Source organism: Mytilus californianus, unplaced genomic scaffold (assembly GCF_021869535.1).
Source record: "Mytilus californianus isolate M0D057914Y unplaced genomic scaffold, xbMytCali1.0.p SCAF_13, whole genome shotgun sequence".
Taxonomy (NCBI): Eukaryota; Metazoa; Mollusca; class Bivalvia; order Mytilida; family Mytilidae; genus Mytilus; species Mytilus californianus.
Window position 1 is genome coordinate 14,256,799 of NW_026262615.1, and position 17,369 is coordinate 14,274,167.

The 17,369-nt window shown below is 31.0% G+C and overlaps 1 protein-coding gene across 1 annotated transcript in view; it reads left to right on the plus strand.

The window, feature by feature from the left end:
* LOC127723220 (ankyrin repeat and IBR domain-containing protein 1-like) overlaps nt 1–16,385 on the plus strand; it is a 44,858-nt gene extending 28,473 nt beyond the window's left edge. Inside the window, exons 18-21 of the mRNA XM_052229780.1 lie at nt 1,467–1,589; nt 2,970–3,081; nt 4,488–4,534; nt 8,516–16,385. Of these exons, the coding sequence (XP_052085740.1) occupies nt 1,467–1,589; nt 2,970–3,081; nt 4,488–4,534; nt 8,516–9,771 (1,538 nt within the window). The 3' untranslated portion in view covers nt 9,772–16,385. The remainder of the gene's footprint in view (nt 1–1,466; nt 1,590–2,969; nt 3,082–4,487; nt 4,535–8,515) is intronic.
* Nucleotides 16,386–17,369: the final 984 nt, after the last annotated feature.

The following is a 17,369-nucleotide window of genomic DNA, read 5'->3' on the forward strand; positions in this document are numbered from 1 at the left end:
TGCGCAATTTGAAACTTGAAAAATAGCACGTTGACCCATACATTTTATTTTATTTTTGAAAAAAGCATGGTAATACCTACATTTTGGCAAAGTATAAGAAAATACTATTTGAGGAAATATATAGTGAGGATCCACCTTAAATCACAAACATTGTCAAAAAGAAATGTCTGTTATAAATTTGAACTTATTCAGGATATACGATATTAGTTTTTACATCATAGATGTCAACAGACCCGTATTCTGTGGGTTACACCTGCAAATTTCCCCTTTCACATGGGATTTTTTAAATACCCACTGGGTATTCAAAAACCCGGGATTTCAGAAAATGACCTGTTTTCACCCGTATTTCTGACCAGTATTGTTTCCGGTATTTAGAAGTCAAATATACTTTCGGTTTTCTCAGCGTTTTTCCTTTGAAAAGGTAAACAATTGACAAGTCAAAAGTTAGAATTTGCTTATTCACCGTGCCAATCAGCTATCAAAACATTACATTTGATTGAAAAGTAACAATTCGAGGATTGTTTGTTAATTGTACCCCAGAAACTCTATGTCCTGATTAAAAGATTTGCCGTTTGCAAATATCAAATATCCTGTAAAAATCATTTTAAAACAATTTGAACCTTTTAATACATTTCTGTTGGAGAGAATAATTTTGTTATCACTTAAATGTAAAAGCTTTAAATCAAATCCATATGCTCTAGATATTACACTGAAAGGAAACACACTCACTTCTTTCTATTTATCTTCCTCCTGTGTATAGGAGCACATTAGCTATAATTGATTTCTAATTACATTTATAGCTGGGGTTTATGACATTCATTAATAAAAAGAAGTAAACTAGTGTGAATAAAACAATAAGAGGGCATTGCTTTAGAAAGGTATTTAATTAATGATAAATATTTATATACTTAACAAATACAAAAGTGATTATTTTTAGGAAACTCAGTGGTACATGTATATGTTATAGTATATAAAAAAAAAACTCTCAATACTAAACTTGGACCGAAAAAGTTTGTACGCGTTATGACCTGACATTTTTTTCTTCAATGCAGGTTATGACCTGCATTTTCAGTTTCAGAGGTTAACAGGTATGTTTTAAATTGACATTTTCTCTAGTACTGCACCTTATTCCTTGATTTCGTGGGAATAGGTATACCAAAACATATTAATGTTCAACAAAGTATGATTTTTCTAAAGGCCTGTAAGCAAACTTTTATAAAACCACGAAATCTACAAAAATACAATTTTTCCTCAATCCATGAAAATTGGTATCCACACTACCTGTCTGACATATTGGCTAGTTTTGTGAAAATCTCATCAAAAAATCCAATGGGGAACTAAAATGAAAAATTGTGATCAACATGAAAACTTCCTAGGGGTCTCATTTAATTTATTGACTACTAATCTTGCACTAAATTCATTATATTAGTTAACAAGAAAAATTGTAATACATATGTATATTTCAGGTACATGTTCAAGGAAGGGTTGCAGCAGAACTCGTGTGAAAAACCCAAGGACAGGCGATTGGCATGCGTACTGTAGCAGGGCATGTATGCAAGCAGACCAGATACAGGCCTCTCAGGAACAGGGTAAGATCAGAAACAGGTTTCTCATGAATGTGGTAGTCAAGCACAGGCCTCTCAGGAACTAGATAAGATCATAAACAGGTCACTCATGAACAGGGTAGTCAGATATAGGTCTTGCAGAAACACAGTAAGTTCAGAACAAGACTTTTAAGAAACAAGAAGTTGAGAATAGATACATACCTCTGACAAAACATTATAGTAAGAACAAATACAGACATGTTTGGGATATACTAGATACAGTTCAGGCCTTTTAGGAATACGGTTAAATCATGGGCAGGCCATATAGAAAAAGAGTTTAAATCCTATTCACAATGCATTTGATATTTGATTTAAAGAATTGTTCAGGTAAAATAAAAATGCATACCAATATTTTTTCTCCAAAAAGAAGTAATTTTGCAAAAAGTTTGTTTTCAATTCTTTTTTTCTACTCTAAAAAAATAAATATGTGTATTTTTTTTGGGGGCCTGGATTTCCATTGTTACAGTTCTATTACGTCACATTAGTTATGTTTAAAGACCATATGGACCAAACTTTATTGCTGTTTTGTGTTGATGAGAATCATGTGGAAAAAGATCTAGAGGAAATTACTTTTTTAGGGTTGAAGGCAATTTAGCACTTTAAAGTTGAATTCGTTTTCATCATTTAATCATAAACATTTTTGTTTAGGGGCCATCTGAAGCCAGCCTCCGGGTGCTGGATTTTCTCCCTGTGTTGAAGACCCTTTGGTGGCCTTCGGCTGTTTTCTGCCCTTTGGTCGGGTTGTTGTCTCTTTGACACATTCCCCATTTCCATTCTCAATTTTTATTGAAACACACAATTTGTAATGCACATTAATAAATTCAATGTTTAGTGATATGTGACTTTTTCAAAGTAAGTGATTGGAAATTTAGGTTATGGACATCTACTTAAAACCTATTACCTTCTTGAATGACAACACCAGTTTTTAAAGAATCAAATTTATAATCTTCAAATACTAAGCAATCATAAATCACACCTGTCATGAGATTATTGACATTATACATGTATAACCAAGGAAACAAAAATCTGTCCAATCTTTTATGCTGCAGCTAATACTTTCTTGATATTCAGATCAATATAGGCCTTTGAGGGAATGTCTACAACATCAAGTATAACATTTGTATTTTCTTTACAGAGGAATCACAAACACAAGAAGTAGTAGATGAATTTTCAATGGCTTATATCAGAAAAACAATGACATGGACCTTTTATTTTATTCTGCTATTTTAGTTTTGTTATTTATACACATCAATTCATGACAGACTTTTAAAAAGCTTGTTATTTGAAACAGTAGTGAACATCCTTAAGATCAATGTAATTAAAGCAAATAGCACTCCTGAGTATAATATTTGTATCTTTTTACAGAAGAGTCACAAGCAGAAGTAGTAGTAGATGAACAGATGGATTTATTAAGAGCTTTAGAGATGTCCAGATTATTGTATCTACAGGAACAAGGAATTCTGTTTGATCAACAAAGGTATACTAGATAGCTGACTATGCAATATGGGCTTTGCTCATTGTTGAAGGCTGTACAGGGACCTATAGTTGCTAATTTCTGTGTCATTTGGTCTCTTGTGGAGAGTTGTCTCATTGACATTCATACCATATCTTCTTATTTTTATAGATATCTATTATTACATGTATATGTAAAAGGAAATGTGGGGCATATATCAATGTGACAGCAACCCATCAATCCAAACAATCAAAGGTCATCTACAGTTTCAAGACATGGGTTTATTAATATACTGGTTTCTAGACTAAATGCTAAGCTCTAAAGAACTCATCTGAGATTCCAGGCTTTTAGTTTGTTACCCCAGAAGCACTTTAGGTCAAAGGTAGATAAGTAGAGCATTGCAACCCAAAAATTCCCAAAAGTTAAGGGTAATGCTATCAATGCCTCATGGTATAATAATCTTATTGTTTCAAGCTGTGAATAAAATTTAATTTGCCTATCAAAGATCTCACGTTAAGGTGGTACATAACACTACAGGGAGATAACTCTGTAAAAATCAGCTGAACTTTTAAATCACACTCTTTTGTTAAGTAAATATTAAGCTTCTGAATGATCAAAATTAGTGTTTGATAAACTGCTATATATCCAATGAAATTTTTCTGATAAAGTGTGTGGTTCAAGTTTTTAGAATTTTTTTTATTTTCATCGAAGGGTCAAAGGAAATATTTTGTCAAAATTTTATGAAAATCAAACAAGTCAAATTAATTTTAGTCAAGGTGTTTGGTACCACCTTAAATTCCCCAAACAACAAAATGATATTATTCAGGTATGAAACACCACAACTATTGACAAAGTTCTTAGCACTCACACCAGTTACATCAAAGTTTTAATTGGTCTCCATAGTAATATTAAAGAGAGGGGAAAGATACCAAAGGGATATTCAAACTCATAAGTCGAAAACAAAAAATAAAAAAAATAATCAAAAGACATTTATTCATTACATAACATGGAAATTAAAATGTGGATAGGAGATTCTCATATAAAGCTCAAGAGAAGAGCAAAATGTCATTAGATGAGCCAAGGACTGATACAAGGAGTGAAATGAAAAATAACATTTTGTGATCTTTCCATTAAATACTTTTTACGCTATTTAAACCTTCTTTCTTAACTTTTAAAAATTTTCTAAATTTATGTCTTTTGTACACTTCAGTTTTGGTGGATTTTCCTAGATGTATAATGTGGGCAGCCCGTGAGGTCTAACTTTAGATTTTATAAAAATATTGCATACAAAAGATTAATCTCTTTTGTCCTTGGTATAGTGAAGGAAAGTGTCATAAAAAATTGAAAATAATAAACTGATGTTTTACAATTTGACATCAAGTTAAAAATGGCAGTTATAGAAAATTATGTTTTAATCATGTATATTTCAGCAGAGACAGTGTTTTGATTGGAGCACAGACCCCTGAGGAATCAGAAGGTTTGTAAATAGCTACATATAGCTTTAGACAAGGAGATGGGGTAATTCTATTCAAAACTAATTTCTAACCTTAACTCAAGTATGATAACAGTAAGTCAGATTGTGGAATGTAGATGAAAAAAGTGGAATATATTTAGTGTAGAAGATCTAGAGGGCTGCAGATGTTTTTTTTTATCCCCCGCCGTAGCAGAGGGGGCATTTAGTTTTACCCTGTCTTGTCTGTCTGTATGTCCGTCCGTCCCTACTTACGTACGTCTGTACGTCAGTCCGTTCCTACGTACGTACGTCTGTACGTCCAAAAATTGGTATCCGTTCTCTAACTTTAGTTTGCCTCAAACAAATGATATGAGACAAATGATATGAGACTTATACACAATGCTTATTACCACAAAACACAGGTCAAGTTTGAATTTTTGTGGCGTCACTTTTACTTTTCTAAAGTTATGCCCCTTTACAAGTGGAAAAATTGCTGAATTTTTGTTTCAGTTCTCTTACTTTAGTTTGCCTTAACCAAATGATGTGAAACTTATACACAATGCTTATTATCACATAACACAGATCAAGTTTTAATTTTGGTGACGTCACTTTTACTGTTCTTAAGTTATGCCCCTTTACAAGTGGAAAAAATGCTGAATTTTTCATTCCCTTCTCTAACTTTAGTTTGCCTTAACCAAATGTTATGAAACTTATACACAATGCTTATTATCACATAACACAGATCAAGTTTTAATTTTGGTGACGTCACTTTTACTGTTCTTAAGTTATGCCCCTTTACAAGTGGAAAAAATGCTGAATTTTTCATTCCCTTCTCTAACTTTAGTTTGCCTTAACCAAATGTTATGAAACTTATACACAATGCTTATTATCACATAACACAGATCAAGTTTTAATTTTGGTGACGTCACTTTTACTGTTCTTAAGTTATGCCCCTTTACAAGTGGAAAAAATGCTGAATTTTTCATTTCCTTCTCTAACTTTAGTTTGCCTTAACCAAATGTTATGAAACTTATACACAATGCTTATTATCACATAACACAGATCAAGTTTTAATTTTGGTGACGTCACTTTTACTGTTCTTAAGTTATGCCCCTTTACAAGTGGAAAAAATGCTGAATTTTTCATTCCCTTCTCTAACTTTAGTTTGCCTTAACCAAATGTTATGAAACTTATACACAATGCTTATTATCACATAACACAGATCAAGTTTTAATTTTGGTGACGTCACTTTTACTGTTCTTAAGTTATGCCCCTTTACAAGTGGAAAAAATGCTGAATTTTTCATTCCCTTCTCTAACTTTAGTTTGCCTTAACCAAATGTTATGAAACTTATACACAATGCTTATTATCACATAACACAGATCAAGTTTTAATTTTGGTGGCGTCACTTTTACTGTTCTTAAGTTATGCCCCTTTACAAGTGGAAAAAATGCTGAATTTTTCATTCCCTTCTCTAACTTTAGTTTGCCTTAACCAAATGTTATGAAACTTATACACAATGCTTATTATCACATAACACAGATCAAGTTTTAATTTTGGTGGCGTCACTTTTACTGTTCTTAAGTTATGCCCCTTTACAAGTGGAAAAAATGCTGAATTTTTCATTCCCTTCTCTAACTTTAGTTTGCCTTAACCAAATGTTATGAAACTTATACACAATGCTTATTATCACATAACACAGATCAAGTTTTAATTTTGGTGACGTCACTTTTACTGTTCTTAAGTTATGCCCCTTTACAAGTGGAAAAAATGCTGAATTTTTCATTCCCTTCTCTAACTTTAGTTTGCCTTAACCAAATGTTATGAAACTTATACACAATGCTTATTATCACATAACACAGATCAAGTTTTAATTTTGGTGACGTCACTTTTACTGTTCTTAAGTTATGCCCCTTTACAAGTGGAAAAAATGCTGAATTTTTCATTCCCTTCTCTAACTTTAGTTTGCCTTAACCAAATGTTATGAAACTTATACACAATGCTTATTATCACATAACACAGATCAAGTTTTAATTTTGGTGGCGTCACTTTTACTGTTCTTAAGTTATGCCCCTTTACAAGTGGAAAAAATGCTGAATTTTTCATTCCCTTCTCTAACTTTAGTTTGCCTTAACCAAATGTTATGAAACTTATACACAATGCTTATTATCACATAACACAGATCAAGTTTTAATTTTGGTGGCGTCACTTTTACTGTTCTTAAGTTATGCCCCTTTACAAGTGGAAAAAATGCTGAATTTTTCATTCCCTTCTCTAACTTTAGTTTGCCTTAACCAAATGTTATGAAACTTATACACAATGCTTATTATCACATAACACAGATCAAGTTTTAATTTTGGTGACGTCACTTTTACTGTTCTTAAGTTATGCCCCTTTACAAGTGGAAAAAATGCTGAATTTTTCATTCCCTTCTCTAACTTTAGTTTGCCTTAACCAAATGTTATGAAACTTATACACAATGCTTATTATCACATAACACAGATCAAGTTTTAATTTTGGTGACGTCACTTTTACCATTTTAAAGTTTTACCCCTTTACAAATGAAAAAAATTGCTGAATTTTTCGTTTCCGCTCTCTGACTTAAGTTTGTCGTAACTAAATGTTTTGAAACTTATACACAATGGTTAATATAACATAACACAGATTTAGTTTGAATTTTGGTGGCATCACTTTAACCATTTTAGAGTTATGCCCCTTTACAAATGGAAACATTGCTGAATTTTTTGTTTCCATTCTCTAACTTAGTTTGCTTAACCCAAATGTTATGAAACTTATATACAATGCTTATTACCACAAAACTCAAATCAGGTACGAATTTGGGTAGCGTCACTTTTACTGTTCTTGATTTATGTTCCTTTTTAAAATTATATGCAAGCGGTGGGTGGCATCATCTGTGTCCAATGGACACATTCCCCATTTATTTAAATGAGCATTAAGAGAGACTATTTAGACTTAGAAAAAATCTGAAACAAAGGAGATGTGTAGTGTCTAGCTATTAATGAGACATTAACCAAATGATAGAAAACAAAGAGGGTCTAGTGAGCTATTTTCATCATCCATCTGTTACTTTTTACAAGTAGCATTTTCTGTGAAACTACAGGGTCAATACAAACCCAAGTTGTCCACATCATTTGCTGTCTGGTTTAACAAATTTGTCCTATGATCCCACCTGCCAACCAACTAGGCATAAAATAGAACATCGGGGGAAAATGGCAAGTTTTGTTGATCATTATTTTAAAAACCTCTATAGATAGAGAAAATTTGAAAGTGGCAAAAATGTTTAGAATGTTGAGATCTTCCTACTGTTTACTTTTATTAAGACTGTTAGATGACTTCTAATAGGAGTTATCGCCCTAAAATGACAAAGATTACCTATTTTTACACTTTTGTGTATTATCTTAAAAAATATGAGAGAAACTTTTAATAGCAAAAATGATCATCAGGACAAATTGTACAATTCACTTGAACATGGTCTAAATCTTCAAACGACCCTTTACATGACTCATTGCCTTAGATAAATACTTTTACCTTTTTTGTATTTTTGTGCATTATCTTGAAAACTAAATAATATATAGATAGAAACTTTAGAAAGCAAAAATTGTCAGCAAGACAAATTTGGGAACATAGTAAGAATTGTCTTTGACTTCTTATAGGAGTAACTAGCCTTAAATGATGGTTTTTACACCTTTTTGTGTTTTTCGCAAAAGCTATAATACATAGAGAGAAATCTGATAGAAAAAAATTATCAGTGATACCAGATCAACAAAAAAGAGATTTCAGTCATGCATCATATTCTACTCTTAATATTGGAGAGTGGCTACTTCTGATAATGCACATAGAAACTGGCGAGCCACGCAGGCTCTTTAATGCCCAAGTAAATCTGTATCTGTATAATACTAGAAATGAATTCAAGTATTGCTGAGTAAAATTTATCCAGGATATTCTGTTTTGTGTTACCTCATGCTTTGTGTTTGTTCATTGTAGATAAAAAGTTGAAATATGTTGGTACCACACATGATGAGCAGAGATCCACTGAATTAAGAGATACTGTCCAAGGTGTTCCGAACAAAACTGTTGAGGATGTCCACCATAGTGACTGTATTGACTGTCGTACCGTTCAGAAATTATTGGCTGACACAGGAATTGGTGACCTTGACCTTGGACCAGAATATATGTTAGATCTAGAAACAAGTGACCATACAAACAATATGCCAGACGAATTGTTAGGGGCATGTGCTGCTGAAGTAAGCCCTGATCATGGACATCAATCTAGCCCTGCACATGGCATTTCTAATGATTTGACAATCGTTGATTTTGATGGTGCTTCTACAAATAATAAAACTTTCCCCACAGGTGGCGCTTTTGGAATTATAAAAAATCTCTCGGCATCAAATATAGACTTTGGGGAAGACAACAAAACAAAAACTTTCTCCACAAAACCAAAAATCACAAATACAATAGCAAACAATACAGGAGATTTGTTGCCTAAAACTAGCAATATATGTTGGTCCAACCTTAGCAGACAGAAAAAACAGAGCAATCATGACAGACAATATATGGAGTTTGAACTGGCTGACCAAGCTTCTGGTGGCCAGACAGGAGAAGATAACTCTTTAAAACCTTCACAAGTAAACCAGAACAATTTCGACCTACAACTCTCCTTGAAACAGTTCATGAACGAGCTCACTTTACATGGTTGTGAAGAATTCGAGAATAAACCCTCAGAAGATCAAGAAGGCAAAACAAGGGAGACAACAAATTTAGATTTACCTATGTTGAATGTTAAGGGAGATAACTCAGATCTTTCTTTAGATTTAGACATGTCAGTTAAAAGTGGATATGACCCTTCTATTAAACTTTCAAGTGATGAACCAGGACCAAATCATACAGCAAATCTAGAACTAACTGCAGATCCAGATTTAACTGCTGATCTGGAATTAACGTCAGATCTGGAATTTGACGATGATATGCACGAAGCAGAAACAGTAGTTACAAACTTTCTCAATGCACAAATGTTAAAAAATTTTACACTTGAAGCTCAAGTTGAAGATTTTCAGGAAATTAACAACCTCCCTTCTCCTGGTGCCTCTGTAGATCCATCATTTTTAAACCAGACAGATGATCCAAGTCGTACAGATTCTACAGTAGAATCTGTAAGTGAAATTGGTGATGATAGTAATATCCAGAACAGTTCCGGAATGGAAGAGAATGATTGTGACGATAAGTCAACATTTGTGTAAAGTTATTGCATTTATTTATTGTACTTCAGACTTTGGACATGTTGTAATTTAAAGCTTAAGATAACTTTGTTTAACAGCGATCATAAGACTATAAATAGCTTCAATCCGTTTAGTAATCCAATTTAAAGTCAAGTTATGGAACAATGTATTACAGTTAAACTTATTAAAACTGAATCTTTTGAAGATTGGGTAAATAGTCAGTTAGACAGGTGATTGATTTCATTGATTGTCATGATATTAAAGTTTAGCTTGGAACAGATTTAGTTTGTTTTTAAAATGTCATATTAGACGAGTTTCTACATATTTCAATTTTGATAGAAAAATTCATTGTTACAGGTTTACATAAAATGACAGAAATTAAGATGTTATTCCTGTTGAATGTTAGATAACCTGTTAGAGTTCTATTACAGCTTATATATAATATAATTGGCTGAACTGTAAATTAAAATCTTTGCTGCATAATTTTAGTTCCATACTCTATAAGTTTTTATGATACAAAGGAAAATCAGATTTTAAATAGCTTTGAATTCTGGATCAACCCTTTTCTATCAGTGTCCAAGTGCCTCACAGTACCAACTAAGGAATATGACAATAATTTTCAAATGATCTAATTTAAAGAAATTTCTATTTAAGCCAATTAATATGAACATTTGACTTTTTTAATGGCATTGCTCATGTTGATGTTTATTTAGGATATTTGTTATTGGTCAGTCTTCATTTGTATCAAATGATAATTTTAAAATGCATTTTCAATTTAAAAGAGATAATAGCACACTTGACCAAAGCAGCCATTTTGAAATGATTTTCCTGGATGTCATAAGTGATTTAATGCCTATGATAAGTCACATTTGGCTTATTTCACAAAAATTGTATTTGAAAAAACTCCACACATTATCTGTTTTTCTCTATATCATAACATTCATAATTGAGGGATTGAGCAATCATGTCCAGTCTACCTTTGTTGTTTCAGCAATATTAGCTATATTGCCTTCTAATAATATCTGTAATGCCTTCATATCAAATTACATGCAATATATTGTAGAATGCTTTAGCATGGAGTAAACTTTTAGTGATCATTTTACAGTCCATTTTGTTTGTTTCACACATTTGAATTAAAGTTTCTAGGTTAGATTTTTTATCAAAGGAAACTTTTTTGTATTTGCTTCATAAAAACTTAATTCTGAAAGAATTAAGAGGGTAAACCTTTTTTAAAATGTTTGTAAATTTACTTTTACAAGATAAAATGCAAGCATGATTATAAGGTTTATGGATGACAAAGAGAAACATAAAGAATTGAAAGAACTTTTCATGAAAAGTTTTGTTGGAAGATAAAGCACCTTGTCATCTGTCACCTCTGTGACTCATTAAAGGTCTGCTTCTTTTTTATTATTCATTTTATGAGACGGAAAACTGCCAATATTCGGCTTAGATTAATGAAAAGATATTTTTAAAATATTTGTAGTTAACCTTTGTCAGTGGTAAGTCATCGTTTTTGAAGAATTGGATAATCTTTGAATAATATTTGTTTTGTGACCAGATATAAGCCATGTAAGAATATAGATATACAACTGATTACAAGTCAGCGGCTCTTTTCACAAAAAAACTTAAAGAGTAAAAATACTTGTAAGTCATACACATTTCAGTATAACTTACGATCAATTTTAATCGTAAGATTTTTTGTGAAAAGAGTCGCAGATGTTTACTATTACAAAGTACATTGAACATAGATAAAGTTACAGGTTTGTTCCGACATGTCATTTGATTTAAGGGTAACAATCTAAGGGAGGGAACTCTTTATTGCCATTCTCTATTTCAAATTGATCTCTTTTTGTCTGTGTTTGTTTTTTATATAGAGGATCTTTTAAAAAAACTGTAGTTAGTTTTGATAGTTTATTTAGAAAAATTGTTTAGTTGTTATAATTTTATTAGAACTCCACAAAGAAAGCCAAGTTTGAGATGTTTTATTTTTTGAAGATTAATATCAGGTAAAAACATATTTGTCTGTTTTCTATTGCCATAATAATAAAGTTGGAAATTGCATTTTTTTATCTATTTATTTTGATTTTTTTTATATCAATAAAATTGAAAAAATTGGATAATTTCTCATAGAGATATCTGAATTTGAACTACACATCTAGTACTTCAATCAATGATAGGACAATGTTTTTTCTTGATTTTGGTCAATTTTGTGACAATTTAGAATTTTTCCTAAATAAGTCAGTGGAAATAGGATCATCAGGCCATGGAACAACACAAAAAAGTTATTAAAAAATTTATTACAGAGTCATTAAAGTATTATAGGGTCAATGTCAAACTTTAGTAATAACTAATTAATTGAAAAGAACTACACATATATCTAAATTTGATCATTTCATTACAATCTAGACTTAATCAGATGCCATTCAAAATGGGAAAATATACCTACTTTAAATCTAACTTGGAGTACTGTCTATTAATAATGAACATATATTTTTAGTAAATTCCAAAGAAACCTCCCAATATATCTAAGTTTGTTTTATTTTGTTGTTGGGTTGCTTTCTCATTGTTATATATCAACATCTCATTTTGCTGATTTTTTAAATATTTTATTTCAAATATTGAGTTTTAAGTTGGGAAATTCATTTGAATATTTTCCAAATATATAAGAAAGCTTTTTGTATGTAGAATAATTTGTAATAACAAGCTTGTAAGAACTTTTTTATGTATTTAAACATAAGTGTTTAACGATTTTTTTTTACTTTTAATTTGTCATGTCAAAGTATCTGAGGTTTGTGCTTATTGATAACAAGTTGTAGTGAATATTTTTTATAAGTTTTAAAGTTTTCTAGAGAATTGATTTTTGTAACTTTTTTGAAAGAGTGCCATTTTCAAGAATAAGTACTAGGGTCATTGAAAAAAAATCTTTTATTCAAGTTTTATCTTGTTTTATAGTATGAGCTGTATTTCTGTTCAGTTTTCTTCTTTGCTTGTTCTCAAATAGTGTGACAAGAGTTGTTGTTATTTTCCTATTTTACGTACAATCATTGTGAAGCCTATCCTTTACAATCATGGACACCATTGTTTCAATTTGTTAAACTGTTCTGTTTGCCTTACGTTCATTATCAAAGTGGACTTAAACACTTAAAAACTGATGCAAGACATCTTTTTTATACATTTGAATTATTTGTAGTCTGACACTTTTGTTTCCAAAAATGTCCAAAAATTGTAGATTCAAAAGAATGTTTATAATAAAGGCGGGCCTTAAGAAACAGTAATTTTTTATTTACCTAAAGCTTCAATGTGTGTAGGATTTTATAAAATACTTAATTTGTAAATTGTGTCATTTTCTATCAACATACAGTATCCACCTCATGTATAACTGATGGTAATTTAACACCCCAGCAGAGCAATAGTTTATAGCCATATTTCTTTGACTTTATGAGAAGAGATCTTTTTTTCTGGTTTCACATTCAAACTCATAGTTTTTGTATACTAACAAAAATTAACATGTGACCACAGCTCAATTACATCATTTGATGTATTTTCATTGATCTTCAAGGTTTTAATTTATTATGTATTAAATCCATTTTTACTTTCATGGTGATTAATTCTGTTTTGTAAACCATCTGTCAAAGTAAATTTATATTTTCACCCGAGGAATGAAATTTAGTAATAAAGAATATCGTAACATATTTACATACACAGAGTTTACTGTGAATTCAGAAATATGTGCTTTTATAAATGTGAAAATGCAACAGGATGAAATTCACAATATTAAAACATTGTTTTTAATTTTACTTGCAGACCTACAATAATCTGAAGATTTGAAAATTTTTCTGCTGAAGTTCAGGCCTCACAAATGACACATCTTTATCGATGTTTGTCAGTGTTAATTTTTCAATTTAAACTACGTACAATTTTTTTTCATTGATAAGGTCATGGCCAATGTACATTATTATGATTTCTTCTTCTACCAAGATAAATATGGAACCTTGGTTTTTTGTCTCACCTTGACGGAGTCAAAAAGCGAGACGTAGGTAGGCTGTTTCCGACGTTGAAGGCGACTGCGGCGGCGTCAACAATGTATTAGTTTGTTATTAGGTCTAGTTCATGGTGAACCACTATTGGTAGGTCAATGATATTTGGTATGCAGTTGTATTAGCATTGGCACATCTGATTACCATAGAGATTATTTGGGGCCCGCCCCCTCAGTCAAGGTCTATTGACTTTGAAACTTTTCATAGTTTACATGTATTAGTTTGTGATTAGGTCAATTTATGGGGAACCACTAGTGGTAGGTCAATGATGTTTGGTATGCAGTTGTAAAAGCATTGGCATATCTCATTTCCATGGAGATTATTTGGCCCCGCCCCCTTAGTCATGGTCTATAGACTTTGTGAAAATTTTGCTAAGTTAACATGTATTAGTTTGTGATTAGGTCAGTTCAAGGGGAACCATTAGTGGTAGGCCAATGTTAATTGGTGTTCAGTTGTATAAGCATTAACACATCTCATTTCCATGGAGAATATTTGGCCCTGCCCCCTCAGTCATGGTCTATTTACTTTGAAACTTTTGCTTAGTTTACATGTATTAGTTTGTGATTAGATCAGTTTAAGATGAACTGCTAATGTTAAGTCAATGATATTTGGTATGCAAATTTATTGGCATTTGCAAGTATCGTTTCCATGGAGATTATATAGCCCCACCCCTGATAATGGTTCATTGACTTTGAAACTTTTACATAGTTTACAAGTTAATGTTTTTGTTTAGGTTTGTTTAAAGGGAATGACTTATAATAAGTCAATGGTATTTGGTATGCAGTTGTATTAGCATTGGCACATCTCATTCCATGGAGATTATTTAGCCATGTACCTTCAGTCATGGTTCATCGACTTTGAATATTTGCATAACTTACATGTTAAAGTATTGCTATTTTAATTTCAACATTTGCGTTATCAAAATTGCAAAAAGGCGAGATATATCTCTGTGATAACAGTTTATTTCATTTTGAAAATATAATGTTGTTATAGTTTTGCACACCTGCATCACAGATGTTACTTATCAAAATAAATAAATAAATAAATGGGTTTTCAGGGAAGGATACATCAACATGCATATATTTTAGGAATGACTGTAATATTTTTTCTGTCTATGAAGAAATAACATAAAAAATGTGGTGCACACTGAATAACCTGCGTAGTGGGTTATTTTAAAGTGTGCACCACATTTTTGATATGATTTCGAATAGACAGAAAATATATTACAGTCATTCCTTACAATTTAATTCTAAAGTCAATTTTAAGCCGGAGTAAATCATGAAAAAATGATGATGACATCACGGTCACATGACAAAATTATGTCTATGAGCTGATAGACAAAACACCCTCAACCAATCAGAAGACATGTTATATCCAAAATTAAATTAATTGTATATAAAACTCTTAGATCTAATAAATTGGTTGTTTAAGACTGACCATAATTGTATACACATTATAATCTGATTTTACATTTCATAATTTCTATTTATAGAACAAGTCACATGGTGTATATTTGTTACTGGATATTTATTTGTTTACATATGAGATTATTCGTTGTGTTCTTATTATTTTTAGCTTAAAGCACCAAGTTATATTTGTATGCACAAAGTATAATTATATATTTTTATATCATTCATCAGAGCCGTATATTATGTTTCTCATAGATGAAAATGATAACTACATTGTACAAGAGCTTTTTCCTGTTCTTTACTAACATTTTCCACTGGTCTCTCAGTTTGCCATCAGAATAATCATTTTGTCGTGAAACTCATTTTTTACCATTTGATTTTTTTTTATCTGAAAACATTTTTTCCAGACATTAAAGCAGACTTTAAATAATATTGAAAAATATGACACAATAAAATAAGATTACTCAGTTTGTTGTAGTAGTGATGTTAGCTCTTGTTTGATTTTTTTTACAATTAAAACACTGTAATACATGTTAAGATATTCTATTTAAATATTTTGATACATTAACTTTTATTGAAACCAAAAAATTTTGCTAGGAATCAGATAAAAAAAATTGTATTAAAATTCTCCATGTTATAATGTTGTAATGTTAACTATCTCATCCTTTATCTTACCTGTCAACTTGTAACTATCACTCATATATAAAGTAGGATGCAGAGAGATTGTTGTGATTGCTTAACAAATGATAATGAAATGCTTTTAAATTGTTAAAAATGTATACACCTAATACTGGATTATGGTTCATTATCACATTTTTACAGGAATCACTGAATTTTGTGATTGAGTTATTAAATCATGTTATTTGATAATTTAAAAGTTAAAAAAAACCACTTATCTCAATGAATGAAAGTTGTAGAAAATTAATTTACATGAGTATCTATTTTCATTCCAGGTTTTCTAAGCATCAATATTTGATAGATACCAGTATGTTTGTTTGTTTCTAAATTCTTATGTACAAAAATGCCCTGCATCTTTTTTCTATAAATGCACAGCCAATTTTTTTTATATAAGATAAGGACCAGTTTTAGACTGAGGAATGATTTTGCTATTTATTGTTGTTTTATTTATAATGTTTGAGAAGCTTAACAAATTGATGTGTATTAGATCTAAATAAATACTATATTGCTATATATGTGTTATTGTCTCTGTATACATCAAAGTAAAGTATTATTGTCAGCTACTAGATACGTAAGCTAAAAAATCTTGAATACATATTGTACATTTATGTTATTACTACTGGGTGGGTGAGGATCCTGGTAAAGGAAAAGATAATATTAGTCTTGGTGGGTCTACCTTGGGATTCCTTGTAGCCTGTTTGTTTCGGAACTGGCATGCTTCGATTTATACATTTCACTACAAACCAGTAAAAGTCTGAAATGGCCTATATCTGTACTTGACTGAACTGATTTTTACTCGACCAGTCTGAATTTTTCTGAAATTTTACTTGATATTACTCAACTGTAGTCTGAACCATACTTAACAGTCTGAACTTGTATTCGACCTTTACCCAACCAGTTTATACGAGTCTGAACCATACTCGACATGGTCAAAACCTTTCACAACCTAGTCTGAATCATACTTGACACGGCCTAACCATTCTCGACCTAGTCTGAAGCATACTCGACCTAGTCTGAACCATACTCAACCATACAATGTATATCACATTTAGAATAAAGATAAAACAAGATGATGAAAGGAGGTAATTTCTGATTGGATTAAAAAAATATCAAGTGATGAATTAAGTTTTTGTTAAATGAATTTTTATATACATTATATCATGTTCACATTGCTTTATGTACATCAAAAAGGTAAATGGACAGAAAGTCACAGGATAGAAAGTCATAGGACAAAAAGTCACAAATAATTTGTTGACAATTATATGAATATATAAGAGAAAGATCATGAAATATATTCTTTTGATTTCATTTATTCATTTTACAGTATAGGAAATAGCTCATTAGCCTTGATAAATTAAACATTATTGAATTTTAAGCTTGCAAAGGATGTGTTTTTGGCACCATGAAGCCATTTACATGCCAAGACTCTTTGACAATTTGTTTTCTGAGCAATTGTTTGATCATTATTGAAATTTATGAGTTGTTTTATATAAAT